The 19,471-nt window shown below is 59.3% G+C and overlaps 1 protein-coding gene across 2 annotated transcripts; it reads right to left on the reverse strand.

Moving 5' to 3' along the window:
- Positions 1 to 567: 567 nt before the first annotated feature.
- LRP3 (LDL receptor related protein 3) lies at positions 568 to 13,164 on the reverse strand. Of its 2 annotated transcripts, XM_022585820.3 has the most exons (7): positions 12,770 to 13,164; positions 10,804 to 10,851; positions 5,342 to 5,480; positions 3,767 to 3,981; positions 2,189 to 3,305; positions 1,812 to 1,944; positions 568 to 1,574 (listed from the first exon to the last, which is right to left on the reverse strand). In XM_022585820.3, the coding sequence occupies exons 1-7, from the start codon at positions 12,840 to 12,842 to the stop codon at positions 990 to 992; spliced, it is 2,310 nt and encodes a 769-aa protein (XP_022441528.2). In that variant the 5' UTR covers positions 12,843 to 13,164; the 3' UTR covers positions 568 to 989. The 2 variants fall into 2 exon arrangements, with proteins under 2 accessions (XP_022441528.2, XP_022441526.2); XM_022585818.3 differs by lacking the exons at positions 10,804 to 10,851; positions 12,770 to 13,164 and having other exon boundaries at positions 5,342 to 10,787.
- Positions 13,165 to 19,471: the final 6,307 nt, after the last annotated feature.

A 19,471-nucleotide genomic window follows, 5' to 3' on the forward strand; every position in this document is an offset into this window, starting at 1 on the left:
CCTTCTCTGGGGCTGGCACCATGGGGTCCGGAGCCGCCCCTGCCCCAAAGGGACATGGAGGATTGGGAAGCCGCTGGGTGTGCCCCTCCCCCAGGCCCTGCAACACCTGCTGGAGGCTCGGTCACCCAGGAGAGCCCGGGATTCCCACTGGAACTGCCTTTCTTCCCATAAATCCCCACGGAGTGAGTGTCAGGACTTCAAAGCCCACGGCCTGGCCCTGGTTTACAGGTGGGAAAACTGAGGCTGAGACAGGATGGGATGGATTTGCCTGCTGGCAACTGGTGCCTCAGCCTCTGCCCCCTGGGAAAGCATCAAGTAACATCTTCCGGGGCCTCAGGACCTGCAAGAGACCCCCATGGGCTTTCTCTACCCTGTGCCTACTTTCCCAGCCCCGCAGTACTGCCTGGGAGATTGACCCCTCAGCCAGAGGGCAAAGGGCATCAACCTGGCCAGGCCCACGCTGACCCCACAAGCATGAGGTTGGGGACAGAAGCCTCCTAGCCCAGCTCCTCCGGGGCCTGCTGCGAGGATGGAGGAGGGTTCAGTGCCACCAGAGTGCCCACCATGGACTAGGTCTGATGTACCCATGTCCCTGTTCAGTCCAGGGACAGCTCTGGTGCCCCACAGGGTGAATAAAGGGAGAAGCCACAGGAAACATTCCAGGGAGCCCTGCCCTGGCCCTCCCACTTCTCTGGAAAAGGATTCCCAGAATAGAGTCAGGGGAGGTAGGCACGGGCCCCAAGGTATCTCGTGTACCCTGGGGCCCTGCAGAGGGCGGGCTCATCACTCCACCCTCGCCCCACGTTCAACCCCCTGCAGTCCCCTGCCCACCATGCCCAGCGGGGGGCCAGGGCACTGATGCAGGAAGCTGGCTGCGCTTCTGGGTGGGCCTCTCCGTAAGAAAGAAGGACACGGAGGCAGGGTAGAAACGACTGTGTATTCCCTGGTTACAAAGCGGGGCTGTGGCGGTCATCAGCGTGTCCGGCGGGTCAGCAGACCAGCAGGGCCTCGTCGTCACTGGCCTCCAACGTTGGGGAGCAGGGTGGCGGGGGGCTCCTGCAGACACCCAGTGGCTCTGGTGGGTGGGGGCCTAGGGTGCTGCCGGCAGTGGGGGCCGGGGGGTGAGGGCCCTGGGCCGAGCAGGACTCCCGAGGCATGTCCACAGGGGCTGGGTTGTCCACCAGAGGGTCCCTGCCGGCCTTTCTGTCCTTGTGCACTGGCCTGGCCTCTGGGTGCCGCAGGCCCGAGGGGGGCGGCACAGAAGGCCCCACCTCCGGTGCGTGGCTAGGGGCGCCGGGGGGCCCCTCCCCGGCTGCCCCTGGGCTGCCTGTGTCTGTTAGGGGTGCCGGGGGGTCTAGGCCAGCCCCCGGTGCCGGCTGGAGGAGCCCATCGCCCAGCACCGTCTGTGAGGTGCGCGCAGCCGTCAGCAGCGGGATCTGTCCGCGTGGTGCCCGCGGCCGGTGAAAGAGCCGGTTCCAGAGGCGGCCGAGGCGGCGGCGGGAGGGCCCGCGGCGGGAGGCGTGCCGGCGCATCTGTCGCCGCATGGCCGTGCGAAGGTTCTGTAGCACCGAGGCCTGGAGGGTGGGGCGGCGGCTGAGGGGCAGAGGTCAGCACGACCCCCGAGGACCCAGAGACCAACTTGTCCCCTCCCCGGCCATGGCCTTCTATGTCACCCTGTCCAGGCCTCATCTCCCGCCTCCCTCGACCCCTGGACCAGCCTGGCCGCACGCTTTCCGACCTGGCCCCTCGGCCTCCCTGTCTTGGGTGTTTTCCGAGGTCTGGCCGGTGGGGTCTCACGCCCTCTGGCTCACCTGTGACGCACTGTAGACGGGAAAGTCCTCCACAGGTGGAATGAGGCCCTGTGCAATGAGCTGCCCATAGGACGGGGGTGCCTCTCGCCGCACGAACTCAGCCTCCAGGCGTGTCATCTGGGTCTCAAAGGCCCTGAAAGCAAGGGCAGAAGGGCAGCATGGCGGGGCTGTGGGGACCCCCCACTTTCCGCCTCCCACGGGGGCTCCGCAGCAGGACGTGGGACCCCGTCCTTCCATCCGGACATCCCGAGGTGCCCAGACCCGAGAAGCCCCGTGTGGATGAGCCCCAGCTCACAAGCCCACAGCTGTACGAACAGTGAGCCCAGGGCCTCGCTCCAGAGACAGGAGGAGAGCGAGGCTCTGGCCCCGCCGCCCACCTGTACTCCTGCGTGCGCAGGGAGTAGAGCTTGAAGGCGCAGCCCAGGGCAATGACGAGTAGCAGGCCGCAGACCAGGCTGCCGATGAGCGCGGCGGTGATGACCTTGCGGGGCACGGCCGCCAGGCAGCCGTGCTCGTCGCTGCCGTCCTGGCAGTCCTCCTGGCCGTCACAGCGCCACGTCTCAAAGATGCACAGGTTGGTGCCACAGTGGAAGGTGCCCGGCTGGCAGGAGAAGCAGTTCTTCTCGTCGGCGCCATCGGGGCAGCTTTTCTGATTGTTGCAGCGGTCGGCCGGCGTGTAACAGAGGCCGCTGCCACCCTCACAGGGGTACTGGTCGGGGGGGCAGGCGGGGCAGCCCTGCTCGTCCCGGCCGCTGGCGCAGTGCCACCAGCCGTCGCAGCGCTGTGGCTCCGAGAAGCAGCCCTGCTCGCCCGTGTCGTCCACGTCACCCTCGCGGCTGCTCCCGCACGGCTGCTCCCACGGAAGGCAATAGCCCTTCACCTGGTAGGTGGCGTTGAAGCCGTGGCCGGCGCTGCGGGCACGGGCATGGTAGGCCACGGTGAGGCGGCCCTGGGCGGCCTCGAGGCTCACGGGCCGGTGGTTGCTGCGGTAGGAGAGCGTCTGCAGCAGGCGGTCCCCACGCTCGCCCAGGCCCTCGTATACCTGCACGTAGTCGTCATAGCCCAGCCGCAGTTCCAGCTGCAGCAGCACGCGCCGTGGGTCCTGTGTGTCCACCAGCCACGTGCAGTGAAGGTCCGAGGGCCCACGGGCCGCACCGAACAGGTCTGGGGAGGCGAAGGAGCCATAGAAGCTGCCCAGGCGCCGGCCGCAGGCCAGGTCGGGGCAGCCAGCCTCGTCGGAGCCATCGCCGCAGTCCTGAGTGCCGTCGCAGCGCCGCTCGGCGGGCAGGCAGCGTGTGGAGCGCGCCCCGCTGCAGGGGAAGGTGCCCCCGGGGCACAGGCTGCCCGGCGGCTCGGAGGCAGGCGCCGAGCAATTGCCCTCATCAGAGCCGTCGCCGCACTCATCCACGGTGTTGCACTGCCACGGGCCCGGCAAGCACTTGCCGTTGTCACAGCGGAACTCGTCAGCCTGGCAGGATGCCTGGCCCAGCTTCCCTGTGGGGTCAAGTGCGTAGTAGACACAGTCAGGGGCAAGCAGAGCTGCCCTCCAGCCTGGGGCCAGCAGCTGGCGTGTGGTGCCCCCATCCCAGCGGGGCCTCTGCAGGGTCCAGGGAGAGGCAGGATCCCAAGAGAAGGGCCCTGGACTCTCCATGGCCAAATGAGGGGCAGAGACCCTCCAAATGCCAGGGCAGGCCCAGATCCTGACCTGAGCTGGGGGTAAGGGGTGAGCTCCCCTCTCTGGCCAAGTCTACGAAGTGGGGTCAGTGACCTCGAGGGGCTTCAAGGCACCCTGAGGCAGCAACATGACCAGTCTCTGTCCCAACACTGGGCTCCAACTGACACGTATGCTGGGGGAGACCCTGCAGGGAGTGGGTCGATGGAGGGTGCCGCCCTGGCCCCCCAGGAGCCCGTGTGCACACACTGAGGTGCCCCGCCCGCCCTACCACCGGCATCACCTCGGATGTATGAGAGACGGAAGCCCTGGGCCTGGCCGGAACTGGAGGCATCTGAGTGGAAGAAGATCCAAACGTGGTCCCGGGCAGAGATGAAGGCGGGTGGGATGGCGGAGCCGCAGAGCCGGAAGGCCTCCTGGCGGGGCGGGGCCGCTGGGCCCAGCATGAGCCAGTCCAGGGAGCACTGGTGGGACTCCTCCACATCAAAGTTGCGGAAGCTGCGGGGGGCGGAGAGGGCCGCCGACATGGGTGGGTGGCCAGGGGCCAGCAGGGAACGGTCATGCCTGAGCTCACGGCAAGGACGGCCAGCCCCACTGTCCCTCCTCTCCTCCACTCCCGGCTGCTCAGTGGGCCCTCCAGGGGTCTGAAGGTGGCTCCGTGAAGAATCAGGACAGTGTGGACAGCCTGGGTCACATCAGCCCCAGTGCAGCCTCTCCACCCTCGGTCAGCACACACACACACACACACACACACACACACACACACACACACGGCACCCCAACCCAAGGCCAAAGTGGAGGGGGAGGCAGGAGCCCCATCGTAGGCAATTCCCTCCACTTACACTCTCCCCTGAAGGACAAGGCCCAAGGGTTCAGATCCCCACCATGCTGGCTCTGCTGGGACAGACCCTGCACAAATCCCAGGCTTGTACACTGAGGGGACCCGTGCGCACCGGGCTGGCCTAGGCTGGGGCTGGGGCACAGCTCAGCACCTGGGGAGAAACACTGGCCCTGGACACCCTGGCCCAGGCTGTGGGATAAACAGCGCCATGGAGTTCTCTAGAGGGGGCCAGGAAGGGTGGAGTCTTTGAAGAGACTCCCAGAGGCCACAGGGAAACGGGCACAGACCCTGACGGTGCCCATCACATCCCTGTGCCTTGGAGCGACGGGGGGCTTCCGGGCTTTGCGTTTAGGAGAGTGACTCCCCACCATCTCCCCAGTCCAGGGGTCCAGCCTCAGTTCCGCCATCTGATCACCTCACCCCGTTTCCCTCTGCATGTCCCCGCAGCTCAAGCGCCTGGGCTCCTGCCTGGTCCCCGTTCCTGCCGAGACCACCCCAAGGCCGCTGGGGAAAACGTGCTCTGGGCTCAGTGCCAGCCTGGCCTCAAGTCACCCCTGCAGGACAGACAGGACACCTCTGCCACCTCACAGTCCCAGGGCTCCCCTCCCTGGCAGGCCTGAGGTGACGGACAGCCCCGCAAGCCCATGAGAGAGGCTCAGGGCAGGACGAGGCCCAGGTCTGGGCAGCCAGCACCAGAGGCCCACACTCACATGCTCACATGCACCCACATGCATACAACTCACACACGTGCACATGTAGACTCGCACACGTACTTGCACACATACACATCTGTTCACTCGTGCCCACCACACGTGCTCACACATGCACACACACCTGTCCTTTATACCTGCTCAGGTGGGGCTCACGCACATACACAAGCACACGTGAGTGCTCACACATGTGCACACACATCTGGTCACTGGCTTGCCACATGCCCTCACATGCACACCACCACACTCACATTCAGTGTGTGTAGGCCCACATCGGTTCCCTCTGGCACCCCCGGGGCCCCCATACCTGATGGTGATCATGTCCCCACGGTCACCCTGGATGTACCAGCTGCAGTTGGTACCCGGTGGGTAGTTGAGGGGCCAGGCTGGGCTGTAGATGACACCGCGTCGTTCCGTGTGCTGCTCCAGCTTCCCGCTGCAGGCGGCTGTCAGGGGAGGAGGCTGAGAGGTGCTAGCCTCACCTTTGGGTGGGAGGGGGTAGTGAGGGAGGGGGACACTTGAGCCCCCCATGGCTTGAGCACAGGCCTTCCCCGGGGTGGGATCAAGGCCAGCCATGGTGATCACGGCCAAGAGGAAGGCCACAACTCGAGACTTCATGGAAGTGGTGTGTATGGCGTGGGCCAAGGAGGGCCCACCTTGTGCCCCAGAGCCTAGGTCTTATCCCTCATCCCCGGCAGGGCTGGGAGCGAGCCCACCAACTCCCCTTGGTGCCTCAGTGGAGAATCTTGCAGCCCTAGGCAGAGGCAGACCCACTATGTTTCCCTGCCTGTTCCCCTCCTCCCGCCCCGGGGCTGACTACAGGCCTCAGCCCGGGAGGGAAGGGGCTGTGCTCACCCAACACGTATTTACTGAAGACCTACTATACGGCAAGCACAAGCGGTAGGCATGCTCGTAAGACAGGCAAAAGCCTGGCTCTGTGGAGCTCACAGGCTGGGGAAGGAGCAGACAGGCTCTGCAGATACCCTCGGTAAAGTGAAGATTATAAAACAGGCCTGAAAGGAGGACCCGATGTCCCAAGGTGGCTGGAAGTGCAGGCTGGGTCTGAAGGCACCTTGTGTGGCATCTGGGTTCTATCCTGAGCATAAGTGGGAAGCCACCGGGGTGGATGTTGTAACCAGATGAGGAAACCGAGGCTCAGAGAGGGTAAGTGAGCTGCCCATGGCCACACAGCAGGTAAGTCAGGGCCCACCCTGGTCCTCTAACGGGCTCGGCCTCTCACTGCCAGCCTTGAGGCGACGCACTGATGAAGTGTCTACCGTACACTGTGTCAGGGACGAGCTCAGGGCATCACGCCAGCCAGCACGGGTGACGAGTGCCTCTGTGCCCTGCCCCACCGGCCTCACTTTACCCACATCATTACACGTGCCCTCTGCTTCCCAGCTGAGCCCACCCAGCCTAAAGGTGGCAAACCCTGCCCTGGTATGCCCTGGCCTTCCCAGGACCCGGAAGGCCCTGCACTTGGCTGCCCCCACCCCTCACAGCCCCTCAGTCATACTTCTTCATCTGATCTTCATGACAGTCGGCAGCACAGGTGGGGCCCGTTATACAGATGGAGAAACTGAGGCTGGGGGAGACAAATGATGACGCTTTTCCCGAGCCCAGCAATACCACCTCCTCTCTCCCACTGCCTGGTCCCTTCCACCGTTGCCCTGGAAGTAGGGTCTCTCTGCTAGCTCTCAACAAGACTCTGAAACCCCAAAGGGCTCAGGTACAGAAGGGAGAGTGAAAGCCCTCCAGACACCTCCCACAATCTTAGGAGGGTACGCGCGGAGGTCCGGGTGATCCAACACTGTGACTAGCAGGGAGTTAGCCCCCGGCGATGGCTCACAGGAGCATCAGGGGACTAGAAGAGAAACACCCACCCTGACCCTAAAGCGAGGCTGACCACGCTCAAGTCACCGTCAGAGCGACAGTCGTGGGTTGGCGAGGTACGAGCCAGGGTTCTCCGCTTGGCACTCAGTGTGGCCTGGGAGGCCAGCCTCCCTGGGCCTCAGATTTCTCACAGCCCAGGAGGGTAAGGACTAAACAAACGGAGGGGCGGCCAGGGGCCTGAGCAACATGTTCCCTCTGACGGGTGAGGCCGCCGGCTTTATGGGCCTCACAGAGATGCTGGGTGCTGATCTGGGGACACCCTGGGAGGTGTGAGGTTATGACACGCAGAAGAGGCTGCTCCTCTTACAGGGTGCTGGGTGGGAGGTTCCCAGGCAGGGCTGGGGGCACATCTTCCCCCCACACAGAGTCTCTAAAGCAGAGGTTACACCTGGAGTTGGAGGCTCCACCAGCCAGTGTGGGAGTCATCCCCTGTCCCCTCCGTCCCCAGGACAAGGCCTGAGGCAAAGCAATACCTACCCTGGCCCAGACGCTTCCCCTATGGGATGCAGCACTCATGGAGGCCAGGTTTCCCACACTGGCCAGGGAAAGCCAGGCCCGCAAGGACCCGTGTCTGGCCCTTCTTTCACGAGTAGGGAAGCCTGTCTCTCCAACCACCAGCCTAGTCAGGAGCAGATGACTGGACAGCTGCCAGCCCAGCTCTGCCCCTCAGCAAAGCCCCTGACAACACATTCCCCAAACAGCCTCACCCCTGAGTGCGCCCTGGCTGCCCCAGAAATTCCCACGTCGGGGGCAGCAGTGTCACTCAGTCACTGTTTATTCTTCTCCAAAGGGGGCCACAGAGGCCATGATTTCTGCAGCCGTCGGCCTGGCCCATGCAAAGTGACCATGGTGCAGGAGGGAGGCCAGAGTCCGTGCAGGGCCCCAGAATGGACACAGCCTGGCCATGGGCCTGGAGGGCATCATCAGCTCAGACCACCGGCCCCAGGCTTTCTAGTTTCTGTGACGGCAGGCCTCACCCGCATTCCACCACCACCCCAGGACCCAAGCACAGGCAGGGGAAAGAGCCTCGTGAATCCAGTCCTGGGGTCCACACTGCCAGAGACACGGTTGCACCCTAGGCCCCAGCTTGTCCATCAGTGAGATGGAGTCAGTGGGTGCTGCCTGTCTCAGGGTGGCTGGGAGATCTGGGGGAGCGGCAGTCTCTAGGCAGACATGCGTGCGCTGGGTTGAGCAGGGGGGATGCCCATGGGAGGTGAGGGTAGTGATGGGGTGTGTGATGATGGGCGGGCAGCAAGGGGAGCTGGGAGATACCGATGCAGGGTGGAGGGCCTTGGGGGGTGTTTAGGGGCAGTCAGAGAGGTCTGTCTGAGCTTAACTGGAGGTGGCCTATGTTCACTCGGGCAGAAGGTTGCTCGGCCCTCGGGTCGAGGTGGCCTGCTCAAGGGGGCAAGGGATGACTGAGCACTGTTAGACCAGTGTCCTTCTTTCCTGGTCCAGAGAGACGTCAAATACTCCTGAGAGGGTACAAGCAAGGCCTGAGGACGCGCAGCGTACAGATCTGGTTTCCAGAGGCCATCGTCACTCCGGACACCCTGCTGGTATAACCAATGACAGGGAGCTGGGAGCCCCACCAAAGCACTTGGGCGCAGCTGCCAGGTGAGGGGAGAACAGCCTGAAGACCCTGCCCAGGCTCACCACCCCGCCGGGTCACAGTGGCCACAAGGCAGAGCCCAGAGTCGGGTGCGGGAGGTGGGTGGCCCGACCCAGTTAGTGCCTGACAACCTGGGGCAGGACGGGGTCTGAGAGGCAAAAACCTGTGAGGTTCCCGGGCAGCCCAGCTGGGCCCTGCGGGGGGTCTGAGCCCAGCGAGGGCTGGGAAGGGGCAGGCCAGACAGTGATGATCTGGCCTCCTCACAGGAGGAATCGCAGGGAAAGCCTGAAAACTGCAGCGGCATGAAGCTTTGGGTGGAGGGAAGCACCTCTGGCAGCACGAACCGGTCTCCACTTCCCTCAGCAATGCTAGAGGGTCAGCGATGGGCTCCAGGACAGTCCCAGCCCCAGACCACCACCTGGGGCCACACAGGACACCGGGGGGCGCCATGCACAGGCAACCTGGACCCTGCTGGCGGCCACACATGAGGGTGGACCTGGATGGCTGTCTTTCCCGGCTCTAGGAGTGGACCTTGTCCCTGGAGCATTTCTTTTCTAAACGTCTAGCCACATGCCCACCCGCTACACCAGCAGGAGGGCCGGCCTGGGTTCGCATTTATAAGACCTGACGCCCTCACGTGCCCTTTCCCCATGCCCACTCTCTACCATAGCCACAGACACCTGACCCAGGTGAGGTCAGTCAGTCTTCTCCTGGAAGTTGGGGTGGAGAGACTGGGTGGTCAGCTGTGGGGGCCAGGACGCCAGGCAGGGCCGAGGCTGGCTCAGTGCTGAGCGAGGCAGGGCCCTGGGCCAGCAGAGTCAGCAGAGGAGGCCAGGCTGCCGGAAGCAGGAGCTGGTGGGCAGGGAGAAGGGGGCTGAGGGTGCGTCTCAGAGACGGGCCCGTGAGAGCAGCTTCTGCGGACCCTGAGCCTCCCCCTCCCAGGGACTGCAGCCAGCAGAGAGCCCCCTCCCTGAGCCGGCCTCAGTGGGTTTCTGCTGCAAGCCGGGCCCTGAGCAGAACTAGAAATCCCGGGTACCTCCTGCCCCACGATGCAGCTCAGCACACAGCGAACAAGTCCGCGGCCCCCAGACTCCAGCTCCCAAGGCCCTTCAGCTGTCTCACAGCGGGACCAAGGGCCACAGGGGCCTGGGCCTATGCATTCGCCAACCCCTGGCAGCCCCCTCAGCAAAGGACAAATGCTCCTGATGACCTCAGCCTCCCTGCCGCTCCTGGCAGCCTCTGCTGTGCTCGGCACGAGGCCCAAGCACAAAGACGGCCAGTGGATGGACGGACCCACGCGGACAGGCAGGAGGCAGCCGTGGACTTCTAACTGTGTTTTCTTAGACTCCATATGTCTATCTGGCATCCACTAACCACAGGGCCAAGCTATCAGCCAAAGTGTTTACCTCTCTCCTGCAAACCAGTTTGCCTGAAACTGGTCTTCCCTGGGCAGACTGGCTGATCCGAGGCTGAGTCTCCTCACTGCCTTCTTACCTAACTCACACACCAAGCCAATATTTCATCCCAGGGTCAGGTACCAGGCACCGAGAGACCACCCCCATAGCCCAGAGCCCTCAGGAATTATTCAAATTAGCCAGTCCTAAGCTAGTCCCCTGCCCTGCCCTGCCTTTCCCACTGAAACGCCAATCAAGCCTCTGGCCTAGGCCTTCCCCTCACTCCTGTGTCTGCCTTGACCAAACCTGGTATTTCCCCTGTGACCCTATGTGGCATGGCATGTGCTCTCCTCACAAGACACATAAGTAATAAATCTCTCCATCAATGGCTTTGGTCTCTCGGTGTTGTCACTCAGCCATATCTTTATCAACTAAATCCCAGGTATAATTTTAAAGCAGGCAGGCATCTCATGGCGCCCCATGGCCCTCTGGGAACCCTACAGCCTACAGGAAGCACAATCCGTCAATTGTGTGGGCTGTGACAGTTTCCTAGCGGTATTAGGCCACCATGTGCCAACGCTGTGCTGAGCACCTTACCTCATTTGCCCATTTAACCCTAATAAGCAGGCTTTGGGGTAGGGCCTGTTATTGCACCCATTTTACAGAACAGGAAACTGAGACTCAAAGAGGTGTAAGTTTGCCCAATGCCAAACAGCTCCTTTGTGATGCAGAAAAGATTCCCAGGGATTGAGGTAGAAAAAGGCCAGGTGACCTCAGGGGTGGAGCCAGGATCCTGAAGGCTGGTACTCAGAGGTCACTAAGCCAGGAGGGCAGGGAGGAAGGGAGGAAGGGGAGAAGCATCTTACTCACCTAAGGCAGGAACGGCGCTGCTGAGCCGCCCGGTGAGAACAATGTTCACTGCGGGAGACACAGAGAGAGTTCAGTGGATTGGGGGAGCGGGGTGGCTCTTGGGGCTCAAGCACCTGGGGCACAGGTCAACACAGCCCAAACTCCAGGCTGGTTCTCTTCATCTCGCAGGGTAAGGCCCAGAGTGCTGCCACAGAGACTTGTGTTCCCACCCCAGTCCTGCTGGGATGGGCAGAAGCGAGAACCTCGGGGATCTCAGAACCCACCCGAACACCCACAGCGGAAGAGAGCAGGGTGCAAGCGTGACTGCACCAGACAGCTCCTGCCACTCGCCACACTTGGGAATTCTAAGTTACTTGGGAGGGGGTGTGTTTCTGTTTCCTCTCAGGCTTGGGAACCATGGGCCTGGACCATCCTTCAGAGAGAGGCCCTTGCTCAACCTGGGCAGGGGCCCTGCTTGTCAAGGGCGCTCCTGCCACCCTGTAGGGCTTTCTCCCTCTGAGGGGCCTCTCCAGCCAGGGAGGGAGGGAAGCAGTTCTGATCACACCCATTTTACAGGCACTCACAGCCAACAGCGTTCAAGGTCCTCCTCACTGTGCCATGCTGACCTTGAGAAGAGAGGCAAAGAATTTGCCTGCCACCTACCCCTTCAAGTACCCACCACCATGGGATTTGCCCTTTGCTTTCATCTACTGCTTTCCCGCAGGGATGATGGGAACGGAAGATATGGGCAAACTCAACTTCCAGGGGTTCAGGGTGCCTCCTTCCCCAACATCAAGGATGTCAAGGGAGGCAGAGAGCATCTCTGCAGGGGTCAGCCCCCACCTGGTGAGGAAGCAGGGCCAGCTGCCCCCTAGCAGGACACCCAGGCTCTGCTGGGCAGAGCCTATGCCCCATCTGGGCAGGGAGGGCCTTGGGAAGGCCAGAGGGTCTGCCCCTTGCCTTGCTCCCCGGGGAAGCCCAGCACCCAGCAGCACGTGACCACTGTCAGATTGGAGAGTGGGCACTCTGGGGGCCGTGGCCTTTACTGAGACCCGCTCACACAGCTAAGGCAGGGGCCTTCCCCCAGCTCCTGGGTTCTTGGGGGTAGAGGAGGGTGCCACCTAAAATGAACAGGCTTCTTTTTTACTGTCATTTCACTGGCTTCAACCAACCTATTGGGGTTACAGAGCCTTCACTAATGACACCATGGGGTGTCCCCTAATGACCCGGGACTTAGATAATGGCCTCCCTCCTTCATCATGGTAAATAAAGGAGCCATGTGGCCTGAGGATTTAACTCCTTCCTTCCCCTCTCCCCCACACAAGGCCCTGGAAAGGTGGACAGAAAAACTCTGGTAGGGCTGGAGGGGTGCCAGGCCTGGATGGGTCCCTCGGCCCTCCCCAGACACACCACCTGGGCTGATGAAGCCTGCACCGCTGGGTCTGTGAAGCCACAAAGGGAAAACAGGAGTCATTCTAGCAGCTGCCTCCTGCCCGGCATCCTGATCCCGGCTCCGGCTAGCTCCCGCCCCCAACCCACTCTGGTCAGGAAATAGTTCCTTGTTGAGGGGGCCACCGGCCCCGGCCCGGCTGGCTTCGCCTTTGTCCGCAGCTCCGGAGGCCCCCGACCCCCCATCGCCACCAGGCTAAGCACGGGCAGCCCAGGCAGAAAGCCACTGCCTGCCAACCCCAGGCGCCTGCACAGCGGGCCGCCCTGCGCACCGCTCACCCGGGCCCCCGGACGCTCTTCCGAGCCGGGCGGGAGCCGGGGCTCCGCGGCCGGAGGCGCCCTCCCAGGCCTACGACCCCAGCAGGCCGGGGTCCTGGGAGCCGCAGTCTCCGCGGCCTCCGGCGGGAGCTCTTGCAGTGCCCGCTCCGGGAACTCCAGCCGCAACCGGGGAAGAGGGGCGCCCCGGGTGCGACCAGGGAGAGGTGTGGAGCTACAGAGGCAGGGGACAAGCCCCGGCGTGCCCGCGCGGCCCACTCACCCAGGCAGACGACGGCGAGCTGCGCCCGGGCGCCCGGCGCCGCATCCGGCCCCGCGGCTGCCCGCTTCTCCATGCCGGGGCCGGGCGGCCGCCCGTGGGCGCCGCCTCCTGACCCGCGCCTGCGGCTCCGGCTCGGGCTCGGGCTCGGGCTCCCGCGGCGGCTGCGGCCCGGGTGCGGGCGGCGGCTCCGGCGGCGACTTTGTGAGGCGGCGGTGCAGGCCCGCAGCGCGTGCGGGGCCACATCGGCCGCGGCGTCACGGGCCCCGCGGGGGCTCAGCGGCGGCCGCCAGGGAGGACCCCTGCCCGCCGCTGCCCCCGCGCCCCGGGAGCCGCCCCGCGGCCGGCCTGTGCCCGGGGGCCCCCGGCGTGCCCATGCCCCGCGGCGCGCAGCCCGCCCGGCCCTGGCGCCCCCTGGCCACCCCGCGCTGCTCCCAGCCCGCCCGGCCGGTGCCGCCGGTGGAGCGTCAGCGGGTCTGTGTGTCCTGCCGCCCGGCCCCTCGCCCGCCTGAGCCCGGAGGCCGCGCCGCGCCAGCCACGTGACGCGCCCGCCGAGCCGCAGTGGCGCTGGCAGGACGGTTGCTGGCTGCTGGGGCGGGCCGGGGGTTGCGCGCCCCGCCTCGGGTGCTGGACAGCTCCAAGCAGGCGGCCCCCGGCCAGTGCGTGCCCTCCGGCCCCTGAGTCTGGCTCTCCAAGCCGCCCTCCTCGCCGCCCAAGATTCGATCCCTCCCGGAGCCGGCTGTGATGGGAGGGGAGGGAAGGGATAATGGGTAGAGGGTGGCAGAGAAAGGGGCTAGCGGGGCTGATTAGGGGCTGAGGGAAGGACGGCGCGTGGTGGCGCAGGACTAAGGCCTGTCTTCCGCGTGAGGTTCTTGCCACTCCGACCTGCCCCCCTCTTTTGCTACAACCCAAGTAGCCCTGCCACATCCCTGAGATGAATCGCTCTGCGCAGAGCGAGGCCTGTGAGGGACATTGGTGACCACTCTAAGAGGCCCTGAGCCCACCCAGTCATCCCGACAAGCGCTGGGAAATGGAGAGGAGGCCTGTTTTCCAGGCTTGGGGCCCCGTCTGGGAGAGTTCTGGGCCCAGTAGAAGCAGAAGCCGGGGAAACGGTTTGAGGAGGCCATATAGGATTAAGCAGGGCCAACCCTCCTTCTGAGACTGATGTGAAACCAGAGGTCCCCAAAGGTTCCCTGCCTGGCATGGGAGGCTTGGCATAGCCTGTCCCGCCTGCCCTGATGGAGGCTCAGGACCCCTCTCCCCCTTCATTTCCTCTGTTTAGGAAAGAAGGTAGAGAGACACTGATGTTATATTAGTGAACACTGTAGACAGAGTAACTCAACTAACTCATTTTCACTGTGCAGGCCAACTGGATTTTAATTTTTTAAAATTTGGGGGGAAAAAAACTACTTTTAGGTTTTTTCTCTTTCCTTGTTCTCTCTCTTCTAATTCTTCTGGTGATTTTTCCAAAGCAGACTTCTTCTTGGGAGATGTATTAAAGGGTTTAAAAATCAAATAATGGGATAAATGACTCATTTATGGTAAAGAGCATTAGCCTGCTGTAATTTGGTTTCAGAATTTCCTCAGGCTGCTGACTGCCCTGCAATGGGCGTTTATGCTCAGCAAAAATGTTCAGCAGAAGTTGGGACACTGACAGTGAAGGTCTGCAGTTTTGTTTCCATTTGAAGATGCTTTCTACTTCAGTGTATGTTTTGCAAGCTCTATAAGGAATCCAGGGTTGAGGCCAATGCCCTAGGAGTCCTAGTGGAGCCTGCAGCAAAAAGAAAAATGTGAACCCCTATATACACTTACCAAACTATCAGATATCAAATATCTTGAACCAAGCGGGAAAACATGGCTATACATAAAACTCCAAGTTCCCCAATCTGCTCACACCCTGCTGTCAACCCTTATAATCCCGCACAGCAGGGGTATGGCAGCTCAGGAACCTCAGGCCGGTTGGAAACAACTCTTCCCACTGCACAGTAGGGCAGGATCATAAAACAACAACAACCTAACTTTATTGAAACTTCTGCAAATTTGTTCAGCATGAATTTTTTTTGCATTTAGATGTTTTAAAATATGATTTATCTTGGTTACTGGGGGTTTTTTGGCACAAACTTAGTCCCCCTGCCCATATTGAGACCTTAGCTATCTGATACCCCTTTCCGGTTTTGTCTCACAGTGGTCTAGCGCCCTCTAGAGGCTGCTGCCCCAGGCAGGGGCCTCTCTAGAGGTCCCCAGTGTAACCCTGGCTCAGTCCTCTCCCCCAACACTTCTCACTACTTCTGGAGCAGTTCCTGGAAGCCTAATCTCTGCGGTGGGACCCGACACCCTGGCTGCAGTCACTGGGTCCCCCTCAACTTCTTAACAAACATTCTACCTTGGCTTGATTGTATCCAGGAGGTTTGTGTCCCTCACAACCCAAAATCTTCCAGCTACTGGAGAATTTAGTACTGGAAAGAGGGTGATGCAAGTAACAGACCCTGAGAACATGCAGACTGGTTGGGGCAGACAAGGGAGCAGTGGGGCAGAGGGATCCAGGCGGGGAATCAAGGTCCTCCTGGCAGGAAGCTGGCCTTCCCAGTTAGGAGGAAGCAAAACTGCTGTCCCTCACACATGTCTCATGAGATTCAGACTGTGGGCCACTGAGGCCTTCAGCAATCTGCTCCAGGAGTGAGGAGAAGAGGGCAAGCAGAGAGGAGAAGGAAGGGGCATGGAGGTGTCCCACATAAATCCCCATCTGGAAGAACCCACTCACCAAAATGCAGGCACAAACTCAAGCCGGCTCTTACCCAGCTGGTTGCTGGACACTATGTAGAGGATGCCAAGTTGGATGGTAATTATCTTTCTTTTTTTTTTTTCTATTTTGGCCACGCTGCACGGTTTGCAGGATGTCAGTTCCCTGACCAGGAATTGAACCTGGGCCACAGCAATGAAAGCGCCGAATCCTAACCACTAGACCACCATGGAATTCCTGGTAATTGTCTTTCTTGATCTCAAATAGTTAATTTCTTTGAGGATCAAAGGCCAAATATGGCTTTGGCAAGCCAAGCTGGAACAAGGGCTTATGACCACCTGGTCCAGGTTTACTGCAAGTGACTTCCAGGCGGGCAAACTCTTCATTGTCCAGACACCTCCCACTCTGCCATCTGCACCTTCCCTACTGTGCCCAGTTCAGTTCTGGCTGCATCATTTACTGAGTCAATAATTTCTACTCTAATTCCCCGAGGCCAATCCATCACTAAGTCCTGATAGCTCGTCCCCACAATGTATCTCGAATCTACCCACTTCTCTCTACCACCAGGCCACCTCCCTGGTCCCAGCCACCATCTCCTCTCTCTGGGGCCTCCTACGTGGTCCCCTGCCTCCCAATCAACAGCTCACTTTTTTTTTTTTTTTTTGGCGGTACACGGGCCTCTCACTGTTGTGGCCTCTCCCGCTGCGGAGCACAGGCTCCGGACGCGCAGGCTCAGCGGCCATGACTCACGGGCCCAGCCGCTCCGCGGCATGTGGGATCTTCCCGGACCGGGGCACGAACCCGTGTCCCCTGCATCGGCAGGCAGACTCTCAACCACTGCGCCACCAGGGAAGCCCAGCTCACATTTTTAACATGCAAAGTGGACCATGCTCCTTGCAGAAAATGCTCCAGGATGGACTTCAAAGTTTTTAACCTGAGCTTTGTGATCCTGTGGGACTAGCCCTGCCTACCACCTCTCCAAGCCCCCTCTCCACCCAACTCGTTCTGGCCTCAGAACGTTTCTCGAATCTATCCTTCCCAGAGCTAATTTCTACTCTTCTTTCTTGACCAGGAGAACAGTCAAGAAGCAGAGCCAGAGAGCATTTGGTGAGATGTTCTAAGCCTTGTGAGCAGCCCCTCCAGTGTGTGGACGTTCTGACTGACCCCACGTGTCCAGGGCCCCCTTGGAGAGAAGCACTCCAAGCACCTGAGGCCAGCCACTCACTCGAGCCAGTGGTGGAGGGATTGTTCTGTATTCATTTAAGATAAGTCTCTCCCTTCCCTGGTGGCGCAGTGGTTAAGAATCCTCCTGCCAATGCAGGGGACATGGGTTCATTCCCTGGTCCGGGAGGATCCCACACGCTGCGGAACAAGTAAGCCCGTGCACCACAACTACTGAGCCCGCGCTCTAGAGTCCATGCGCCACAACTACTGAGCCTGCGCTCTGGAGCCCGCAAGCCACAACTACTGAGCGCGCGTGCCACAACTACTGAAGCCCGTGTGCCTAGAGCCGTGCTCCGCAACAAGAGAAGCCACCAAAATGAGAAGCCGGCGCACCACAACGAAGAGTAGCGCCCACTTGCCGCAACTAGAGAAAGCCTGCACGCAGCCACGAAGACCCAGTGCAACCAAAAATAAATAAATAAATACATTTCTTAAAGGTTTAAAAGATAAGTCTCTCCTTGGGCAGAAACCATCCTCGGACACTTTATAAGATCCCTCTGGGACCCAGCAGAGGAGCCTCACAGGACAAGGGCTATTTTGCTCTATGGCTATTTTGCTCTCATATACATTAAAATCTGTGTTTCTCAAATGATGTTTTAAAATGTGAGCCATTTAGGTAGAAACTAACATGAAAGCCTGCAACTGTGGGATTTCTGAACGGCCGTTAATATTGTACAACTTTGAAATAAGATGATGGAAGGACAGGAGAGGAAGCAAGAAAAGAATAGCTTTAGAGAAAGGGAGTTAAAGTTTATTTGCATGAAAAATACTAGAAATATCAAAACCACAATGAGATACCACTTTACATCTATTAAGAGAGCTATTACAATAAGAAAGAAAGAAAATAACAAGTGTTGGCGAGAATGTGGAGAAGTTAGAACCCTAGTGCGTTGCTGAGGGGAATGTAAAATGGTGCAGCTGCTGTGGGAAACAGTTTAGCAGTTTCTCAAAAGGTTAAATATAGAGCTACCATATGATCTAGCTAGTCCACTTCTGGGTATATACCCAAAAGAATTGAAAGCAGGAACTCCAGGAGGTGTTTGTACACTCGTGTTCATGGCAGCATTATTCACAGTAACCAACAGGTAGAAACAACATAAGTGCTCATTAATAAATGAATGGATAAACAAAATATGATAGAGATAGATAGATACAGATATAGATATAATGGAATATTATTCAGCCTTAAACAGGAAGGATGTTCTGATACATGCTTCAACATGGATGAACCTTGAGAACATTATGCTAAGTGAAACAAGCCAGTCACAAAAGGACAAATACTGTGTGATTCCACTTGTATAAGGGACTTAGAGTCGTGAAATTTATAGAGACAGAAAGTAGGAAGGTGGTTGCTGGGGACTGGAGGGAGGAATGAATGGGGAGTCATTGATTAACAGGTACGGAGTTTCAGTTTGGGAAAATGAAAGAGCTCTGGAGATGGATGGTGGTGACGGTTACACACAATGTGAATGTACTTAATGTCACTGAACTACACACTTAAAAATGGTTAAAATGGTAAATTGTGTGTAATGTGTATTTTACCACAATTAAAAAATACTAAAAATAAACTAGCAAAGTTCAGGGTTGTGACACCATTTCCACTGGGCTCTGGGGGGTGAGTGAGCCAGCCTGAGTTGCTGCTTTGGATTTAGTGTGGCTCAATACTGGAACCTCCCAGAACCTTGGTCTGCCAGGGGTGATGGGGGAAGAGCAGGCCTCAGAGCTGAGCACCTCCTCCACCCGGTGCGATGCCCAGGCATCCCAGCCACAGCCCAGTGACGGGCCACACCTGCAGGCACATCTGGTGATGGGCTCAGCACGGCGAAGTGCATCTAGCCATAGACACTCTCCAAGCCATTGCCGGTTCTTCCAACTTTAAGAGAATAATAGAATAATAGCAGTAAAATCATTTCACCTTCAGTACTGAGCAGTAATTTTCAAATTACAGGCCTGGAACAGTGATAGTAAGTATGAAGTATGTCGTAACAGCACCATTCCAAAAAGAAAAAAAAGATTCTACTGCAATAAAAAGGTTAGTGCCAGGTCACCCCCTTACTTTACATAACCCTCTCCACTGTAATTTTGAACAAGGAGTGTGGTTCCAATTTTCAATCAGAAAGCTCCCCTCAGCCTTGCTGAACCCCTCAGAAGTGCCCTGAAACAATAATTGTCTGTATATTGATTTGGGGGAGAATCAATCCAGTTCAGTCCACCTCGCTAAATTGTTAATGGAGCAAAGTACATCGGAACCCCGAAGTGGGTTAACAGATACTGTTTGTTCTTTAACTGTGCTGCTGCCAGAGGATGAGAGCCTGAGTCCAGAGGCACATGTGCAGATCTGGGAAACCCAAGGCAGGAAGGATAGACTAGAAAAGCCATGCAGACAAGCCCTCACATCCCAAAGTGTCTCCTTCGCGGTCAAGGTCAAGAGAGTGGAGGCCAAGCTCACTTCCAGCACACGGGGGAGATGAAATCAGCCCACTGAGGGACTCTGGGTGGCTCCTAGGGAAGCCACACATCCCTGTTAGAGCTCCTAGGACTCCTGAGGGACACATGGGGAGCCTAGTGCAGTACTGCTCACTCGCCAGGGCTCAGAGGACCTGGACAGTGAGCCTTTATTATGGACTTAATGGTTGTATTTAAGTCAACTCATTTTACTTAAGTATTACTGCTTCATTTTCCTTAAGTATTTACTTGAGCTATCTCTATATAACTACAAGCATGACCCAAACAAAACATTG

Source organism: Delphinapterus leucas, chromosome 20 (assembly GCF_059928025.1).
Source record: "Delphinapterus leucas isolate spDelLeu-1000000601 "Yukka" chromosome 20, BTC_Dleu_Yukka2, whole genome shotgun sequence".
Taxonomy (NCBI): Eukaryota; Metazoa; Chordata; class Mammalia; order Artiodactyla; family Monodontidae; genus Delphinapterus; species Delphinapterus leucas.

What these genes read in the sequence shown, in the direction of transcription:
- LRP3 (XM_022585818.3), bottom strand. Translation starts at nt 5,652, where the DNA reads ATGAAGTCTCGAGTTGTGGCCTTCCTCTTGGCCGTGATCACCATGGCT. An exon ending in CCGTCTCTCATACATCCGAG is followed by an intron (nt 3,306 to 3,766) that starts GTGATGCCGGTG and finishes TTGACCCCACAG; the next exon opens with GGAAGCTGGGCCAGGCATCC. An exon ending in CTGCGCACGCAGGAGTACAG is followed by an intron (nt 1,945 to 2,188) that starts GTGGGCGGCGGG and finishes CCTTGCTTTCAG; the next exon opens with GGCCTTTGAGACCCAGATGA.